This window comes from Podarcis filfolensis (assembly GCF_964270895.1).
Source record: "Podarcis filfolensis genome assembly, chromosome: 4".
Classification (NCBI taxonomy): Eukaryota; Metazoa; Chordata; class Lepidosauria; order Squamata; family Lacertidae; genus Podarcis; species Podarcis filfolensis.
The window spans coordinates 55153846-55174846 of NC_139607.1; the positions used below are offsets into that span (position 1 = coordinate 55153846).

Genomic DNA, 21001 nt, shown 5'->3' on the forward strand with positions numbered 1-21001 from the left:
CTACTAAGGGACGCAGGTGGCGCTGTGGGTTAAACCACAGAGCCTAGGACTTGCCAATCAGAAGGTCGGCGGTTCGAATCCCCACAACAGGGTGAGCTCCCGTTGCTTGGTCCCTGCTCCTGCCAACCTAGCAGTTTGAAAGCACGTCAAAGTGCAAGTAGATAAATAGGTACCACTCTGGCGGGAAGGTAAACGGCGTTACGTGTGCTGCTCTGGTTTGCCCGAAGCGGCTTAGTCATGCTGGCCACATGACCCGGAAGCTGAATGCCAGCTCCCTCGGCCAATAAAGCAAGATGAGCGCAGCAACCCCAGAGTCGGCCACAACTGGACCTAATGGTCAGGGGTCCTTTACCTTTACAACCCTACTACTTCCAGCTCAATAGCTGAAAACATCTATCTGTTTCTTAGAGAGTCGTTGCATCTTATTTATTTCTATTTATTTCATAAAATTTATACACTACTTGATTGCAAAAAACCCCTCAAAGCGGTTTACAAAAAACCTATCACTTTTTGCTGTCTGATTTAAAATATATTCCAATTACAGTCATACCTTGGGTTGAATGTGCTTTGGGATGAGCGCGTTCGAGTTGCGCTCCGCAGCAACCCTGAAGTAATGGAGCGCGTTACTTCCAGGTTTCGCCGCTTGCGCATGTGCAGACGCTCAAAATGACATCATGCATATGCGCAGAAGTGCCGAAACGTGACCCGCAGACGCGCGGACACGGGTTATGTTTGCTTCTAGATGCGAACGGGGCTCCGGAACGGATCCCGTTTGCATCTAGAGGTACCACTTAACCAAGATGCAAAAAGCTTTCTCATCCTGATAGCTAACTTAGAAAAAAGAACTTTGAAGGAACATACTGCTTTAGGATTTATTTTTTGTTAAGCTGACAGTTTGTTTTTTTAAAAAAACCACAGATTCTAACCTCTGTTCATAATGGAATCTTAAACTACAATTCATTAGGGTTGGGTTTTAGCTTCAGTACAGTGAATTGTCATTAGCCAGACAAATGTGCTCAAGCTCTTAAATTTGACATTTTGTTTGTGTTTGATCTGCACATATGGAGAAATTGTTTCAGGGTTTGCTTCTAAGAAACAGAAGTTGGGCTTGAATTGAGGAATGGTAAAGGGCTTTGATTCCCTGTGCTGTGCTATATTCTTCTGAACATGTTGTTAGAGAGGAGTTGCTTGGCTATATTATATGGCTCTTTCAGTGTGACATAGCGCAAGGGATGTTGTGATGGTAGTTTATTTATTAAAGATGTTAAAAGGAATGCTCTCGTGGAATGTTCATGAGAACGTTACCTTGATTTGTGTCTATGCTTCATCATCTCAGAGGTTGAAAAATAGACTTTTACTCAAGTGTGGACTTTATATTTGCACTGCAGTCCTCAGTCATAGCAAGATATTTTAAGAGATCTGAGTTTTATGTCCTGTCTGGTGTTAGATGTTTGATGTTATATTTAACAGTGTTTAGCTCTGATGGCTTGATACTTAAGATAATGTTTACCTCATGTCCTTCAATCTTGCTATCGTTTGCTTTACACTCCCACTAGAAAATTATATTTGCAGACTGGGGAAAGTTCTGGAAAGAGTTATCAGAATGATTGGGGAAGGTTTCATTTCTGGAATTATAAATTCCTCAGTCATAAATTCCTCGCGGTGTGTTTGTAGAGACGAACAGGGACTCCTTCCCACCCCAATCTCAGGAGAAAAGTTGAAGCTCTGATGAGTGAATTAAGTCACCTGACATAGCAACCTCTTGGTAATTTAATAGGCCATATAATTCATTTTACGTAGCTTCCTGCTGCTATATTTATTCCCCTCCTTTATTCTTTGGCTTTCAAATTCAGTGCCAGGAAAACAGAGAAATGCAAGTTACTGGATCCGTCAGCAAGAGTGGGGGCAAGCATGGCCAGCTCTGCTCACCTCTCGTTGCTGCTTTCTGGCTTCCTGTGCCATTTGGAACCCTAAAAAGATCAGCATTGATCTTGCATATATTGGTTGCTTAGAAGTTTGTGTGGTATGAGAAGTGGGAACAGTTTTATTGCAGGCTAGCAAATGAGGCCCATAAGTTGCATCTGGCCTGCTCAGACTTTTCCTCCGGTGTGTGCAACCCCACATCCCCACAGTCTCCAGTTTACTCACAGGCTAATCATTCCTGAGGTGATTGTGAGGGAAGACTTCTCTGAAGCAAAAAAAAACTCCTCCCAAAAACAAAACTGGATAGGGTCAAGCTGGATAGGGTCCATTGTCATTACATTGCTGATACTTGAGATTCCTTCTTATTTCCCCTCAAGAATGAGGAGAGCATTTGCCCTGTGCATCATTTAATACGTTTAATAGGCTTTGGAAAACTAATTACTAGCACCAGCAGGTTGAGCCAGTTTACTGTAAACTAGATGTGGTTGCCTGCGACTCTTAATCCAAGCTCTGATTATTATCTGCTGGAGAGTGAATACTTAGGAATATCTGCCAAAGGAATTTATCTCCAGATGAAGCACTTAACAGAGCAATTGAGACCCCCAATCTGCCTTAGTGGAAGGGATTTGGAGTTGACTCTGCCAGTAGAGGGTCTTTGCCACCACAGAGATCCCACTGTACCTGCTGAAAGCATGAAAAACACCGGTGAAAGCTACCAGCCAGTGTGAACCCCCCCCCAACAAAACCCCCCACAGGGCATTCCTGGGTTGGAACTGTACTGGTTTATGTATGTACGGGAAGTAGCTGTTGCAATAGCTGAGAAACCTCATAGAAGAAGGATGCACAAATTTGGTTTACTTCAAAAGAAGAGGTGCCACCATGTAAGTTTAGGTTAGTATTCTCCCGTATGAATGCTCACTGCTGCACCATTTAAGGACCAATAGATTTACCTCTAATGGATTATGTCCTGTTCCATTATGCATTTGAGAGTATATCTGAATAAGCTGCTTTTGAAAGGAAGCACGCAAAGATGCTATATTTGGAGTAGTCCTCTCCAGTTTTTCTAAATGCACAAATGTTAACTGAGTAAACAAGAAGATAATGTGTTATTATTTCAGATGGACATAAGCTGACAGATAACATAGACACATCAGTGGACTTAGAGATGCACTTAATGGCTTGGGTAATACAATTACCCTAAAGATCTGAGTCCTGGGATGATGGGCATTAGGAATCTTGGAAAACCTGGTAATGCTTCCTGTATATTTGTCCAGGTGTCTCTTCTCTTCAGAGCCCCCCCTTTTTAAATAAGATCGAGCAGTTGTATCTAAAAGCCCATCTTCTGTTTCAATATAAATAATATTTATAGCTTAACTGGATTTTATATGTTAAAAATGCAAACATTCTGGCTTCTTGGCTTAGTGGCAAGTCAGCACTGTTTCCTTAAGAGCAGGTGCCTTTTCTAGCCCTATTGTTGCCAGCCAGGGTAAATAATAGTGAGGCAGATAGGCCAATGGTCAGCTTCCTTCTTAATTCTGAATGATTTTTTTTCCTCCATTGTGGCCTTATATGAGATCATATAATTCCCACCCCCCTCTCTCTCTTCCATAACTACTGGCTTATTATTTATGGTACTGATGTCTACCTTCCATGTTATCTATTTCTAGTGGTTTGTGGGTTGCAAAACCTGACCCCTTTGTGGGTGGGTCTGGGCTCTCTTAATAAGTGTGCCGCTACTTAGTAGCAATGGTGAAGTTCAAAATAGAGTACAGCTTTGTCCCGATAGTCATGTTCAGATGTATGTCAAAGCAAGTGTGATTTACCCCCAGTTATTTTCCACCTGGAATCATGATTCTGCTTGCTAACAAAGCAGCATACTTATAATGTTTAGTTCATTTTTTGTCCCAAACGTATTTTGCTGTTGTTGTTTTTGCTGATTTGGATATGAAAGTATAAAGAACCTATGACCCTCCAGATGTTATCTCACTATCTCTGTCATGCTGTCCAGGCCTTGTGTAAGTTGGAGCCCAATAGCCTCCTGAAGGTTGTAGGTTCCCCATTCCTGATGTAGTACTGTCCTCCTTTTCCCAATTTAGCTCAATGATAGAGCATCTGCCTTGTACGCAGAGGTTCCAGGCTTCATCCTTGGTGTCTGCAGGTAGGGCTGGGAAAAGCTCCTATCTGAATTCCTGGTGAACTGCTCCCAGTTAAAGTAGACAATACACAGTTAGATGGACCCAGTGGTCTATCTCTGTGTAAGTCAGTTTCCAATGTTCCTCTATTCTGTTTACATACCTTCCTATGCAGAAATTGCCTGTGAAAGACATGAGTACAACAAACACATGTTGGTTGTATGGCATGAGCAGGATTTTTAACATGAGAACAATTTAACAGAACCCCAACTTCAAAACATTTGCCTGGCTCATTTAGTTAGTTAGAAACAAATTCACTTTTGTGAATACCATTTTATGTAATTTTCGTTGTGTGTAGCATAATGAACTTTCTGACCTGGCCAGATGTTTTCCAAATGTTCAGCCTCCCCAAACGCAAAGCAGTGGTTTCCAAACCTTAAGCAGAGGTCATAGAGTCAGCCATGCAATGGGAGGTCACGTAGTCTAGCATGGCTATTATTACACATTAAGTTATTTTCTCATTGTAGAAAAGTTCTTTTCTTTTCTCAGTGATCAGTTTAATAAAGTCTGTATCTGCATAAAGCTGTGAATTAATTGCTTTAAAAACATATTGTGAGGAGTTTAACAGAATCCATTGCTGCTTGCAGTTATGACAAGATAGCAGAAGAACAGTTGACAGAGGAAGAGGACATTACAGATGTGGAGGATGAAAATGCTGATGACGACGATGAAGATGGCGATGAAGCTGAAGAAGAGGCAGATGATCAGTTTCAGGAAGCCACCGAACGAACAACCAGTATCGCCACCACCACTACCACAACTACAGAGTCTGTAGAAGAGGTTGTTCGAGGTAAGCTGTTATTTATAGAGCATGAGGTCTAAGGAACTGATCTCCACAGTGTGCATATGCCCATTACTGCAAAAAATGTTCCAAACAGCAAAATATTCCAAGTTGCTATACCAATCATGCTTTTCCATTGTGATTTGCCAAATTTGCGTGCTACTCCCCGCCCCCTTTTGCTCCCCTCAGACTCCCAGTAACAACCTAAATCATGTTTTGATGATTGTCATCTCTGTGTGCATGGATAAAAAGTGATTTAAAATAGATGTGAACTTTTAATTTAAAATAGTGTCAACCATGTGGTGAACAGTTTTAGTAAGGTATGAGATGGGAAAGGATGCATGTCAAGAGGGGGTTTGCTTGCTGGGTCATCAGCTTATATTAAGAATGAAAAACGTTCTTGGGGGTAACAAAAATAGATTGGTGGTTTAATGACTCTCCTCCCCCCCCCCCGCCTTTCTTAAGCTATCATCATTTAGAAGCCAGAAGATGGTACAAATTTAGATTTACAGGATATAGTGAGAAACAAGTATAGGATACAGGAATGGCCGCGGTGTTTATTTTGTTAGCAGAATTTGTATAGCACTTAATTGTAAAAAAAAATAAAAAATAAAAAAAATATTGGGGGATTTACACTTCATAGGATGCTTAGAAAGTTGAAGAAGCATGGATATTTTCCACGACAGAATAACCTATTCTGTGTTCTGGATACTGAGTATTTATGAGAGAGGGATGAACACATATGTAGAAATGAGAGCTTTCAGTACTATTATTATTTTGTTAGTCACATTTATCTCTTTCCTTTCCTTCAAGTAGCTCAGGTGTGGGGACCCTTTGCCCCCCCCCCCCATCCTGCAGATGTTGCTGAACTACAGCTTCCACCAACCCTGGTCTTTGGCCATGCTTGCTGAGACAGATGGGACTTGTGTTTATCAACATCTTGAGGGCAAAAGCACACTAGAGAGAGCTCAAGGCAGCATACAGACTCCTCCTCTCCTTCCTTTTCCTTGTTGGCTTTAACCATGATTTCTCTTTGCACCTGTATCAATGGTAATCATGGTTCGTGCTACCTAAGAACTCAAGTGTTTTAGTTGCTTTTGAATATGTTTCCTATAGATGTTTTGCTATGTTGTGTATTATTACATTGTACTGCATTGTTATTAACTGCCTTGAGTACATAATTGGAGAAGAGCAGAGATACAAATTGGCATGACAAATAAATTACCAGGTTCCATAGTGTTGTCAAACAAGATTCAAGACTGAAGTTAGCATTGATGCAGGTGTGCTGATAAATCACAACTAGTGCTGAGAAAGGAAGGAGTCGATAGATCCATTCTGGGGAATGGAGGAAGACATTTCTGAGTCTGGTCTATTCCCAGTCACTTAGCCAAGATTTTGAGCTTAGCAACATTACCTCTGCAGTAGGCCAATTAAATAAAGCAGAGATGGGAAAGTAACTTACAACAAGTATACTTTGAATAGAGGAGATCCTAAATGCATTTTAGTTGAAATGTGGAAAAACGATCAAATAAGTATTACTTATTCAGACCTCTTTTATTACTTCTATGTGTATTGAACCATCTGGTGGCTAGCAGAACATTCCATGGAACTCCTCATTTGCTTTGTTGGTGGATATATATTTTTATCCTACTTTTAAACTCCAAATGCAACAGAAATTGTATTTGGCCAGTGATCAGGCTAAGGACCTGACATAAACAAAATATATATTCCATTAGGACAGATGCAGATCTCCTGCAAAAGGACATTCAGCACCTTGGGGGTCAAAACAGAGAAAGTGCTTTCCCTCATTCCCATCAAAAAGTTGTTTTAAAGAGACCTCAGTGGAAAACACAGTTGTATGTGTCTCCCATACAGTCTCTCTTCCTTTGCTCAATCAATGAATCTGGGTCTGAGCTTGTCTTCCTCGACAGAGTGGAGAAGGTAGGCTGGATATTGAAGAAGGAGAGTGCTCACAGACCTCTCTTTCTCCACATGGGAGCACCAAGAGAGGAGGGGAAACAAAGTGTTGTTCAAATGGAGATCCCTCCACATGCCATAACTGCTGCACTCACACAGGAAAAGATTGCAGCCAGTATATTTTTCTTCACTGTAATTTCTCCTCATATTTAATAAGCAGGACCCAAACCTCTTCTTGCTAGAATGGAACACACACAAAATGCTTCCATTTTCAGGAACATTGCAGTTTAAATCCTGCCTGGAGAATGACAGGTGGCAGCCTGTTATTTCTTGCCCGTCGGCAAACATATTATATGAAAGGTGTGTTCTTAACAGCTGTTCTGCTTCAGTAAAGCAGGGATGGTGGTGGAGGAGGAGAGAATGGCTTCACGTAAGAATGTTTTCCTGGGAGACTAGTAGTACAACTCTTCATTTCTATAAGCATCGTCATGAGACAAGCGTATATCTGTTTTTAGAGGCTCTCAATAGCATCGGGGGACTGAGTCTCTGCTGCTAATGCATTGGTTTTCTTTTAGGTTTGTACGTTTAGCTAGCATTCAGTCTGCACAGGTGCTATTACTTGTGAGCTGCAGGTTGCTAATTTCTTTCCTATGGCAGATAACACAGTTGCCCACAGCCCTTGTCACTCCCTCAGAAGCCTTTTCAAGGACCTGAAAGTGACAAGGCGAGAAGACCTAGAGAAATGATAAGCAAGGAAGCAGAGGTGCATGCTGAGAAACAGTGTTCTTGCCTCAGATCTAAGTCATATTGGCATGACATTTCCAGAGACGATCTCTTTTCCCCATGCGTTCACAGATAGGTTTACAAGGAAGAAAAATGACAGGAAGCGTCCTCAGAAGATGAGACATTTTTAATAGTGAATGACCATCTTTCATACTGATTCTAGGGCTATTTATTGTACTTTTGCCTACCTGTGTTCTGATCACACTTTAATCACCAGCCATTATAAAAGGTCTGCTGTGTGTCACAGCTGCTTTGTTAGATGTCATGTCACTTTGGTATTAGGAATATTGATGAGAGAAAAAAATGAATGCCATTTTATAAGGTCTGGCTGAAGCTGAGCAATGTGTCTTGGTGGAGCCATTTCGAGTTCTTTTGTTCTTTCGTGATAGTTGTTACTCAGATGCTTCCTTTCTCCATATATATATATAAGCAAATAGCTTTTTTAAGGTTAATTCTCACCTAAAGGGAGATACTGAAAGGAAGCTACAGGACATCCAGCCGTCTTGTAAACACAACAGCCTGTAAGCAACCATTTTGCAGCTATGGGAGACTTCACAAAGGTCTGAGTCATGTATTTGTATTTACTGGGCTATCCTTGATTAATGCCACTAGTCCTGTAGATCTGTCATTTTTAATGCACCTGTTGGTGCTTATATATGGTATTTTGATATTTGTGAATTATTCTTTATTCTCACTACTGTAAATATAGTTCTATATACTCTCCTTTTTTTACTATCATTCTTTTGTCCTTGTATGACTGTTGGGAACATTAGGAAATGGATATTGTCAGAGCAAATGGGATTGCTGTTAGCAGTTCTATATAGTTGCTTGTTTTTATATACAGTGGCACCTCGGGTTAAGTACTTAATTCGTTCCAGAGGTCCGTTCTTAACCTGAAACTGTTCTTAACCTGAAGCACCACTTTAGCTAATGGGGCCTCCTGCTGCTGCCGCGCCACCGCCGCGCGATTTCTGTTCTCATCCTGAAGCAAAGTTCTTAACCCGAGGTACTATTTCTGGGTTAGCGGAGTCTGTAACCTGAAGCGTATGTAACCTGAAGTGTATGTAACCCGAGGTACCACTGTAGTGCCATCAGTTTACAGGGCACTTTACAGAGTAGCAACAACAATTGGCCCGTATCCCAAGTGGCTTACATAAAGACACTGGTATTTCCATCAAATTTGAGGGAGAGATTTCACTTACCATCTTAAAGTTTGACATGGGCAGAAATGGATCCATGTATTTTTTAAAAAACAGGGTGTATACAATCCATTAACAAGAGAGCAATTTATGAATGTAATGCTCCTGGCCATTAAATTATGTAAGTCTGCCGATTTAGGTAAAATAAACAACCTTTGAAGTAGTGCTCTTTCCTTTGTGCAGTGCAGGCGGTACTCATTTTAGGCACATCCAGTCGACACATGGTTGTGGACGTGTGGGTCCTTTTGGACCCCGAAGAGGGCAGGATGCACACCAACAATACTCGCAGGGGCTGGGAGCAGAACCCCCGTGCAAAACATTTGCTGCCAGGAGCTATTTGATCCCTTGATATGAAGTGAATATTTCAGGAATACAAAACAGGAGTTCTTAAAGTATAATATGCTAACTAGAAGGCCATGGGTGATAGCCAAAGTGAGTCATACAAACAGATTGATTGAAAGTATGACTTAATTGGATGTTGCCCTATATATTCCAGGTGCACTATATTAACTGCTAAATTCATGTCCTAATTATTCTTTTTCGCTGAATTAAAAATAAACATTTGGAAGTGAAATTTAATTTTAATTATTTGTGGGTACAGATTATAGTTTTAAGGTATTTACCATCGTAGAAATAATTGTTCTATTGGACTGGAGTCGAAACGAATAATTTAATTTTCTTTCCTGTAACTGCCTGCTGGGAGAATATTGCCATGGTGTAGCTAATGCCTAAGCTTTATTCTTAAAAATGCGTGCCAGCTTCACAGCTGTCTCCAGATAAATTCGAAAATGCCTCTTGTGTAATTAACTTTTGTCTTTGGGTATTAAAATTAGTATTTGGCTTCGGATTCTAAGTGTATTTTTAGAAAAAATAATTTTCTTCTTGGTAAAATTAAACTTGGAAGTTCTGTTCAGGGAATATGTCTGAAATTCTATATCCACTTACCTAGAGGAAACCTAGAGCTTAGGGAGGCTTACATCAGAGTAGACATGTATAGGATTGTGCTCTAAATTATACACAGTACAGTCTTGTGCTTTTTTGCTTAAAGGTAACTCCTGATGAGTTCAAACCAACTTACTCTCAGGTAACTGTCTGTACTATACACCATATAAAATTCCTGCACAGTCAGGTACTAGCTTGCCAACTTAAGAGACTTGGGCTTATATATTTTCAAAACTGTTGTGTGGTTCTGCTAAGACATCTACATTTTTTTTGTCCTCTTGTGTTGTACAGTTAGACATGCGTATCACAAGGCCAATTGGATATTCCAAATAAAGTATTCATAATATTCCGATGCCAATTCATTTGCAAAATCCCTAAGCAGTTTACACATAACAAAAATGTCAAAGAAAAATATATAGATACAATTTTCTAACCAAAGAAACAAAGGAATTAAACAGAAATCTGTCAATAAAGCATTTCAGTAAAATATCAGTAAATAAAACATCAGAGCAGTGTGATGGTTCTTATGACCAGATGTAGACACAGTTGCTCTACAAAATGCAGTCTATCAAGTACAGTACCCGATATACCCTAAAGTGCCAAAGGTGCCACATACCATTTAGGGCTGAATATTCCAATATTAATTTTATTTCTTGACTGTGTCTTTTCCACCTTTCTTTCAAGGGAGTCCATGGCAGCAAACATCAAAAAAGTAAAAACACCACCACCAACCACACAATTAAAAACCAAAACATCTAAAAATACTAAGAATGTCTAAAAACATGCAAGATACTCAGATACCTTCACAGCTAATAATCTCAGGGTTGTTAGGAACAGTCATAAAACACTTGAGTGAACAGGAATGTTTTTAAATTCTTCCTGAAAGTTAATAATGAGGGAGACAGATGCAGTTCACTATAGAGGACATTCCAGAAGTGTGAAATGGCCACAGAGAAGGCCCCGTCATGGTTCTGTGCCAATTGGGCAACACCAGAAAAAGGTGGCATAACATTACTGCTTTTATATGAGATGCACACAAGTGTTCTGTGTTTTCCTAGTATTTGTAGCAGTGAGCCAAGAACCTTGATGTAATAAACTATCCATTAATAAACCAGCCATTAGGAGGGGGATAGATTAGTGTTGTGTCTGAACCTGGGATTGCGTTTATCTGCCTTAACAAGCCAAGCTTTCTAAGCCAACAATAGATCATAGTTTAAGGTGAAACAAGCCACCCTCCTGGATTTGGATGCAACTCTTAAGCTATCCCCTTCCTAAATTGTTTGCCGACTCAGCCGGGAAGCAGTAATTGGGTTTAACCTTAGGCCAGAGTTCTTTGCTTATTGTTACGTGTGAACCTGACCACATACAATCTTACCAGGCACAGTAGCTCTTCACCATTGGTCCCAGTTGATGTGAGCAGACTTGCCAAGATAATCTTCAGAGTACTGGAGGAATGTGGAAGGACTTGGCTTATAGTGTAAAGATGTTTGTAATTTTGCAAAAATGTAAGATCAAATGCATTTTGTATGGGGTAAGATAAATATCCTAGGTGAAAAGTGCTTTGAAAGTCTCAGCAACCATTTGTAAGTGGGGAGGGAAATTTGGCTTATTTACAGTTTAAGTGATTTGAAAGACATACTGGCTGGCAGTTTGATGACGTAGAAACATGCAGTGATAGGATGGAATAATAACAAAATTATGCTCCTAAAAATGTTCAGGATAAAGATCATGGCAAACTCTATTTCCATGAGGAAAGCGGAAAGGAATGACAACCGAAGAACTGCCATTTTATGTTCAGCCATTTAATGTTCTGCAGGTTTACAAAGGAGTATGTGTATCTGTATATATATATGTATATATATATTTCCTGTTTGGAACATTATTGGTAAAGGGCTACAGATATGTACACTGATGCATAATGGGATTCTAAGATGAGCATATAGATTTTTTATTTTTATTTTTACATTTTTAGTTCAGAGGCAGATATAGTAGCTAACCTAAATAACAAAATCTATTTAAGCTTGTAGATGTGTGATGTGTTCCATTAGGACATGGCCCCCTGTCATACACAGAAGCAAACAAAATTGGATACCTCTTGTTTTAAGGGTCGTTATTGAGAATGGGACTATATTGGGAGTAACTTCAGCTGTCCTGCCTTCATCGGTGTATCAGTCCTTTCGGCATAGGGAGAAATAGCTTTCACTGTACTTCAATTTTGTCTTCTTTGGGGTGATTATATAATGTGGCAATGCATGAGCATTTCCAATGTAAATAGTGTACAGTTCAGATCCTCCCTGATGGGCTTTCAGCGCTCCACTGAGACAAGAACCAATAGCTTGAATGGTTTGAATCCGATTTGAATTGTGGGACTAAAAGCAGTTGGTTTTTGAATGATGTAACAAGCATGTAGAGAGACACCTAGTAGATTAACCTCTTCCTAGGGTAATTCCTGGTCTCCTAGGGCTATGTTTATAACTACAAATAAAGGTATGTAGAAGAGCATTGACAATTCCACTTTCACGCTAAATATAGTTCCTCCACATCTCCTATAATTAGAGGTGTGCTCTGAACAAGCTGAGACTGGTCCTTGCCGCTCAATGATCTCCCGCTGGTACTTTGATGTGACTGACGGAAAATGTGCACCATTCTTTTACGGCGGATGCGGTGGAAACCGAAACAACTTTGACACTGAGGAATACTGCATGGCAGTCTGTGGCAGCGTCAGTAAGTGGACCTCTCCGGCCTGTGGCAGTCTCTCTCTCTCTTTTCTATCTTGTGCCACTTTGGCTCTGCTGCTTAATTCCCCTGGGAGTGGGCCTTTACCACCACTAACCGTACATCCCTCTGTCAGCTTCTCTTAATTGCTCACATCTTGTAGAGTGTGTTTGGCCATTAGTACGTGTGTCTCTCTCTTTCTATTCAAGCTTGACAATTGGCGACTTTTGTTTTCCCATCTGTGACTTGTTATAGGCACAAGGTAATGGAAGCAGGGAGATGAGGCACTTGGAATGAGAGTCTCTGCTGTAGGACTTGCTTTAGAAATGCATTTGCTCGTGTGTGTCTGTGCCTTTGTTCTCATGCACGTACAATGCATGATTCAAACAGAAACAGCCCACAAGCCTGTAAAGCTGCCTTTGGTTGTTTTATAATTGTTTGCTGTCCTCTTTTGGGAAAACACTAGACATGCATCAAAATGCCAAGATGCATATATTCACATTATAAAGAACAACAACAAATTGGTTCCAGTGGAAAAAGTTACTCAGTTTGCTTATATCTTTCCGTTTCCTTTTATAAAACAGATCTCTCTCTCTCCCCCCCCCCCACCGGTGGTGATAAGGAAAGAGTCTATTTCACACATGTGTGCACATTGTTTTTGTTATTTTGTACATTGGCTAGCTAGCAAACAATTGAACGTTTGTGTTTGGACGTCGCAATAAACACTGGGAACAGGCCTCTGGTTCATGGAATTCTCCCTCGCCTCTCTTTCAATACAGTCATAAGGAAGAGATTGGAAACTTCCACTACTTCTTTTGATTACCCATAGTTTAGTATGTTGCCCAAACCCTAAACTGTGGTAAGTCTTTGGTTTGCAGAAACATCAAGGATTCATTAGCTATAGTGTGCTTTGTTGGACTATTTGTTGGACTAACTTTTCAGATCATCTGGACTGCTTTATTCTTTGGAAAGTTGTATGTCCCATTTTTCAACACAATCTTCTATTGACACCATCCTTCCCCCACCCCAATTTCTAGCAGAGGTCTCAAATTGTTCAAATATTGACCATTAGGGTGGCCTTGGAAAAGATCTGTCCAAAGATGTAAACCAAAGGTCCTAGGATATATTTTTAAAAATATTTGTATGAGACAAAAGCAAAAAACCCAACAGCAAATTTGTACAAGATTAAAACAAACAAAAATGTACATTTGAGAAATATATTTAAGGTAGCTACACAGCAGACGTCATATAGTATTGTGGGGAGATTGATTAAAAATTGATAGTTTTTATAGTTTTAAAAGCCAAAAAACTGAACTGTGGTCTGAACTAAATAAGGTATATAATAGCTTTGATATAACCGTCGTGTTGTCTCAGCTCTGCCTCATAGAATTCCCATGGGCAGGGGGACCTGAAGAGAGAGAGAGCAAATCGAATTTCATAAACATATGATATAATTGCAGCCTTTTCTTCTCAACATGAAATATAGGCTGCTTCTCTTTCTCTTTTGTCTTCTATCTAGCAAGGGATATTTCACCTCATTTTCATCTGAGATAACTTTAAAGGTTAAGGCTTCTCACTTTTATACTAAAACATGTCACACTACTTCACGCCTTCTGTGACAAAGGGAAGCCTGATAAGTTGCCCCCTCAGGTAGACTCTCTGAAGAGACTCCAAATCTTGAAGCACATCAAATTAAATTCAACCAAACCAGTTTTCATTAAGAAAATGAGTTATAGTTGCACTATTGGGTCAAATCTGAGTAGAAACTAGAGAGATAATTCAAACATGCATCAGTCATCCAATCCATAGTATGAACTAGTAACATTCAAGACCGGCTGCACCAATTAATGTTTTTGCAAATGTGAATTTGCCCTGAATCTCAAAGGTCCATTTACTGGAGCCGATGTATGACAGACTGAATTCTTGGTTTCCAAGACACTGGATTAATGATAGAACCCTCAGTTGCTTCCTTGTCAGCTCAATGTACTTCCTTCTCCTTTGGGAAGAAGAAGGCCTAGAAACCAATACAGTTTCAGACAGTTTTTCACCTCAGATGCTTAGTCAGCATAGTGTTCCTGAGTGAGATAGTAATCATTTAATCAAGAACACACCATCATACATCATAAATTTATATCAGAGTAAAATGCTGTTTGAAGGAAAACCACCCCTCATGCAATCTTGACATACTGTGCTCAACACTAGAGACCCCACAGTGCATCTTACCACTTTCAGAAGCATAATTAGTTGGGGTGTAAGACAGCGCCTTTTCTAATGTGGCACCCATGTTGTAGAACTTCCTTGAAATTTTTGATTGACAACCTGTCTTTTAAGCATCTGGTGAGTGGCTAGGACCTTTTTATTTTGCTGATCTTTTAATGTGGATAAAAGTTTGTATCCCAATTTTCATGAGGAATATCTCTCCCCTCCCCCTTTGATTTTATTGTTTGAAATTTGTTCTAGTCATTTGAATAGTATTTACTATGCAGTATTTATTTTATTACCTTTTTGCATTTAGTTTATATAAAGAAACGCAAGATATACACAAACAGTATAACTTTTTCATAATTTCTATTTTATTTCTCTAGTCTTGTTGAAATTAGCTAGCCATCAGGCATTAGAAATGCTAAGCAACGTTTATTTTAGCAAACAAATGAGATAATGTCAGACCTGGGTGGATAACAGTGAACTTACTTTAAATATTACCTTGCATGCATGCATAGAATCCACTTAACCTTTAGTTTCTCCCCCACCCCCTCCAGTAGAATTTAGAGTTGAGGAAATCTCAATACTATATTTCAGGGTGGATTTTCCCCCCACAACTGTTAAAGCACAGCATAATTAAAGATATCTTAAAAAGAAATGCATGCTGTGCACCTTAAGTGTGATTAATTGTATGGGTAATACATTGTTGTTTTTTGTGTGTGTTAATAACGTTGCAATTATGAAAGGGGTTGGGTTAACCTAGAACATGGCTGGATGCCAATAATGGGGCTTACACACACTCAAATATTTCCCTTTAAAACCTGTAATCCCAATGCTTTTGAATTGCCTGGATTGCTGTGCGGTCTGGAGTAGCTGCTGTTTTTAAAAAGCAAATCTACACACACACCCTTTAATATCACAGGACTTATTCTGTTGGATCCTAGCCCATATATTTTTATTGTGGAAAAATGATTTATGGCACAGCTGCTATTTTTAATTGTTGAATTTCATTTCACTCTCAAATTGGCAGAATATATCAGATTAGGGCAGGCTTCCTCAACCTCAGCCCTCTAGATGTTTTTGGCCTACAACTCCCATGATCCCTAGCTAGCAGGACCAGTAGTGAGGGATGATGGGAATTGTAGTCACAAAACATTTGGAGGCCCGAGGTTGAGGAAGCCTGGATTAGGGGCTCTCTACTGGAGGTGGGTCCATCAGGGTGAATGGGGCACTGCCCCACCAACTTCAGCCAGCCCCCCCTCCCCAACTTTCTGCTTTCTCTCTTGGCCCTGCTTGCCAGCTTCCTTCTCCTCCATCTCAGTGCTGCCCTTGTAGAATTGCATTTGCACATCACAGTAAACCATTGTTTATTGTGAAGGAAACAAGTCACAGTAAGACTCAGGCTCACACCCTTTCCTCCAGCACGTCCACAAGCAGGAGTTCGGAAGCATTCACTTCTATTTTTGATGAACAGTAGTCAATTTTGTCCAAACTCAACAAACCCTAGTTCTTCTTGACTTTGTTTAAAACAAGATAACTTTAAACAAGTGTATGGAGATGGCTTGCTTCAAGAAACCATAGTTAAGTTAAACCACTGTTTATAAGTTTTGGACCTTATGCTAAATGTTGGTTAATCAAAAACTGAATTAAAAGCTTTTGAAGGAGGGGGAGAGTAGCCTGGAACTGCAGCTTATTCCCTTCATTCTAACAATGTCCCAAATGCATCTGCTGTCTGTAAGAACTGGCAAGCAACATAAGAGCATTGAACACATCACCTCTTGTGTACTGATGGTGTGAGGAACTGGCACTGCTTTTTGACCAAATCAAGGTGTATCCTGGCTAGTGATTTCACAGACAGCTTCCTGATTCTCTCTTTGCAGTTAATTTTCAGCAAAACCAGGTTTGCATTCTGCTTTAGTTTTGTTCCTCCGAGAATCCAACCAAGCCAGTTTTTGTTGCTTTATTGGCACCATCCAGTTCCAGAGAAATCAAGAAACTATTTAAAAGAAAATGTTCCTTATCTCTAGTGCTCGGATGTTTTCCTCAAGCTGCCAGAAAATGAAACACAATTTTTTGGGGATTTTGCCAGTCTCTTTAGTGAGTTGAGTGGTTTAGCAATATCTTAAAATTTGTTGGCATTAACCATTTTATAGCTGATAGTGGAATAGTCTAGACAGTATTCTTGCTTGGAAATATTAGGTTTGTAGAACAGTTTCTTTTGAAATTGCAGGTGCATTGTTTTAACGAGTAATTACCCTCTCCAACAGTGTGCTTATGAGTGTGTTCTCCTTACCCAGAAGTGCTACAGAGGCTAAAAGCTTTAAACATTTTATTCTATGAAGTTTCAGCAGTAATAATAATAATAAGAAGTAACTGTTTTGATTCATACACATAGTTTTAAGAGAACAGGGAAGAAAAGAGTAAGAGACTTGAATTTTGAAAACCTAGGTTCAGAGTTCAAGATCACAGGATTGTCTTTGAAATATACCGTCCCTACTTTTGTTTCCCAGGAAAAGATTGTATCTGTTGAAAATGGACTCTTCAACTGTAGTAGTTAAACTAGCATTTAGTTGTGCTAAAATATCTTTCATTGAGAGGCTTGAAGGTTAAGCCTTATACTACAGCATTTAATTCTAGTCTGCACATTTCTGCAGTGGACTAGTGCCATGGCAGTGGCAGAACGAGGAGCTGTAATTAATCCACACAGTAGTAAATCCTTTTGCTGCAATGATTCAAGTGCATGTCAGTTTGAAATTGCCCCGTGGTGTGTGAGTTGATATTGATCCCTGGATGCAGGTACTCAGTCAAGCCAATTTACAACTAGCTAGGTGCCGTGGAGCGGCTGAGAATAAAAATCACGCTGGACTTATCTGCATTAAAATACTGTTCCATCACCCTTAAAATGGAAAGTGTGGTAAAGTCAAAAAGCGAGACAGACATATGAGCTAGTCTGGGGTTAAACTAGCAATTTAATCCAGTTTTAAAAAAGGAGGTGGACAGAAGTAACATACATTTGTTTGTTTGGCTTCTTTTGGCTTTTACATAGGGCATAAACATGCTCATTTTTACAGCAAGAATGTATTGTGTTGTGTTTGGAATGTATTCACAGAATTGATGTTGAAGCAACCTCTTAAGATTTACATAACGTAGCTCTCCCCCCCCTCCCACTACAAGTAATGTCATGCAATAAGAAGACATTATGTATTTAACGTGCTCTATCTGTAATAAAAACCCAGCACATGTCCCAAATTAGAGCTTCCTTAGCATCTTGGTGCTAAGTAGGATGCAGAATTAATGCTAGCATGTAAGCTAAGAAAACAGACAGGGAAAGAAAGCTTTGAAAGAAATGCTATTGTGTGAGGCTTCTGAATTTCAGGGCGTCCCTGTTCTTGCAGTTCAACTGCTCTGTTAGTTTGACTTGTTCATCTGGGGGGCCACCAGGTGGCGCGTTGGAAGATGGCCGACAATAACATCTCTCTGACCCATACGAGGTAATTCAGGGGCTGTTATGGGAAGTAGGCAGCCTTCCCTTCCCCCCAGGAGGTGGGGGGACCCTGTCTTGCCAGCGGTGTTCATAATGCACCCCCTGATCCGAGAGATGGGGGTGCTGAACACTTGGCACAAGCCCTCGGTGAAGTCAGCTCTTCCTGACGCCGATTCCAATTAGCGCGTGCTGGTTGCTTCAGCTCGGAATTATAATTGGAAACATATGATTGGAAATGAAGCCGAAGCACATATATCAAGTAAAGCTTGACGATAAGGCTGCTGAGTAATGGATCTCTGTGACTGGGAGCGATGGATGGATAAGTAAATCTTTTGATGTGTCACCACTAAGAGACTGTATGTTTGGAACGAATGGGGGGTGGAGGAAAAACCCATTTTTCCCCTTTATATGATGTGATAAAATAACCCTCCACCCCAGAAAGAAACAAGATCATCGCGTTTTTTAAGAATCATAAGCAGGATTTTAAGAACTGTGTGGGGATGGATTACAACAGGAGAGAAGATTTGAACGGTGAGAAAGTAGAAAATTTTTATGACGCAGTTAAAAAATGGCATCTCGCCAAGACAGGCTTGCTGGAGAAAGAAGGACGGGGGAGGAGAATCAGGAATGTTGGAAAGAGAAGGAGTGTCGGAATTGAAAGTTTGACCTGACAGAGCCCTCTGACCTATTTGATTTATTTGGCTAGCCTGGAAAAATAAAGGACAGACCGAAGATTAATCTTGTTTATGGAAGCGTTAAACAGAGGCTGTCCTGGACTGATTTAGCTTTTGAAGAGTACAAAACCCACACAGAGACGCCAGCTTTCAGTCTGCTTGTGAGAATCATCAGAGATCGCAAAGAAAGGAATATATGACTACAACAAGATGAGAAAGAAAGTAATAAAGGACTATCCGGATTGAACTGGATAGAGCTGATTAATTAATGCAGTAAAATGAGTGATGTCTGGACTTATCCGGAATTTTGGACTCGTGCGGCGCTTGATATATGGGCACCCTCAAAAATTTAAAATTTGGCTGTATAATTCAGAACCAATGTGATTTGAATAATGTGATGTGATTGGCCTGTTAATAAAAATTATTTATAAAAAAAAAATAGTTTGACTTGTTCATCTAGCCCTACTTCTGAAGGGAATAATGCAGATGTGCACATCCTGTGCTCTGTGAATAGTTGGGGGTGTGGGGCGTGCATGCCTCAGGACACACATTGTCCAATCCAATTTTCAGTTTGCCTTTAGCTGATATTTTTAGGGACGCTAAATTGGGAGTGGAGAACCCATGAACTTCCATGTGTTTTGGACTCCCATCAACCTCAGTCAGCAGTCAGGGGAGATGAAAGTTGTAATCCATCGACATCTAGAGGGCCACAGGTTCCTAATCCCTAATCTGAAGGACAGAATAAATTTATTGGGTATCGAACCAGATCCGCCTTGTAAAGGACAACTATGCGAACCAGTTCTTGGTGATGTGAAATACATGTTTATTCTGAGACAGTAGTATAGGGTGGTGTTGGTGCTCCAACTGGTATTAGCCCCACCTGTCAGTCAGGGATGATGGGAGTTGTAGTCAAATAACATATGGAGGGTCACCTGCTTCCCATCCCTGTGCTAAACTATCTTCCATCCAACCAACCCTCCAGCCCCACATCCCACACATAGTCTTTGGTGCTGGAAGCGAGCGGAAGAAAGACATTTGTGGGAGCAGGAGAGCAGGCCGCTTGGAAGCAAGCCTGTCGTCATCGTCTTCCTCCTCCTCCTCCTCCTCCTCCTCCTCTTCTTCTTCTTCTTCTTCTTCTTCTTTCTATGGCCCTGTATCCTCCTCCTTAAATGTGAATGGGGAAGCACAAAAGCTAAGCAATCTGATCTGCTGCTGACACATCTTGTTTGCCTCTTATTCTTCCCTTGTCAGGGCTACGTTGCTCTCTGGCACAGCTATTCAATATGTTGCCTAAAGTGAACAGCAGTTGCCCCAGGCAGCAGTCAAGTATTGAACTGCACCAGTCCTTCCATCTTGCTACCATACAGTAGTGTCCTGGGGTCAACTGCCTCTACCTGCTCACCCCAGATGCAGCTGTACTTGCAGTGTGCTCTATTTTCAGGGATGATAGTGGAGCAGCCAGCTCCTATTAATTAAGAAAAGTTTGAAATTTAAAAGTCAGAAAATGACATGACCGCCAAATGGAAAGCATTGCATCACGAGTTTCGCAAGCGCTAACCGCTGAGTGCCTAAGATTGCTGTGCAAACACTTCTCAGTGCAACTTCTTTTTTTCCTTCTTCCTTTTTTTTTTTTGTCAAGGGGACTTAATATTTTTCCGGGTGCAAAGTACTGTAGTCTGGATGTCAGCAAAATGTGATAGCTTTGCCTCAGATGTGCTTTCTTTTGAAGAAGCCATCTGCATTCCCCAGTGGGGTGAGCCAGGGCTATGCATTTATCTCTCAGAAATCAGTTTGGAAACAGGTTCTTTTGCCTTGTGGGAAAATATTAGCAGTACAAATTGGACATGCCTCAAATCGATGTGGTTTGCTTTGTGCAACATACAGAAATTTGCCATTGCTGGACACGGCTACAGCTTGTGCAGTCCCACTTGTTCAATTAGTATTGGTACCATTCCTAACATAGACTCTATGCTGAAACTAGCTGTTTGTCTAACAGGGAACTGATAACCTTTCTGTCAACAGTTGCAGGATACAACACCTGCGTCGTCATCCTACCTATAATAGTGACAGTAGAGAGATGCTTCTGTGAACTTTTCTATTGTTGATAGGTAATTTGGGTGGCACTTTCTGCAGATAATTTTGAGTCTTTCTAAAGAATGAGCCATCGCACAAGTAGTTGTACCTTAAAT

At 40.4% G+C, this 21001-nt stretch overlaps 1 protein-coding gene across 4 annotated transcripts in view; it reads left to right on the plus strand.

The window, feature by feature from the left end:
- The window catches only part of APP (amyloid beta precursor protein), a 145283-nt gene that overhangs the window by 82675 nt on the left and 41607 nt on the right, over positions 1 to 21001 (plus strand). For 2 of the 4 annotated variants that reach the window (XM_083611291.1, XM_083611292.1), the window contains exons 6-7: positions 4703 to 4905; positions 12294 to 12461. In XM_083611291.1, coding sequence (XP_083467417.1) covers positions 4703 to 4905; positions 12294 to 12461 — 371 coding nt within the window. The remainder of the gene's footprint in view (positions 1 to 4702; positions 4906 to 12293; positions 12462 to 21001) is intronic. The other 2 variants (XM_083611293.1, XM_083611294.1) reach the window with 1 other exon arrangement.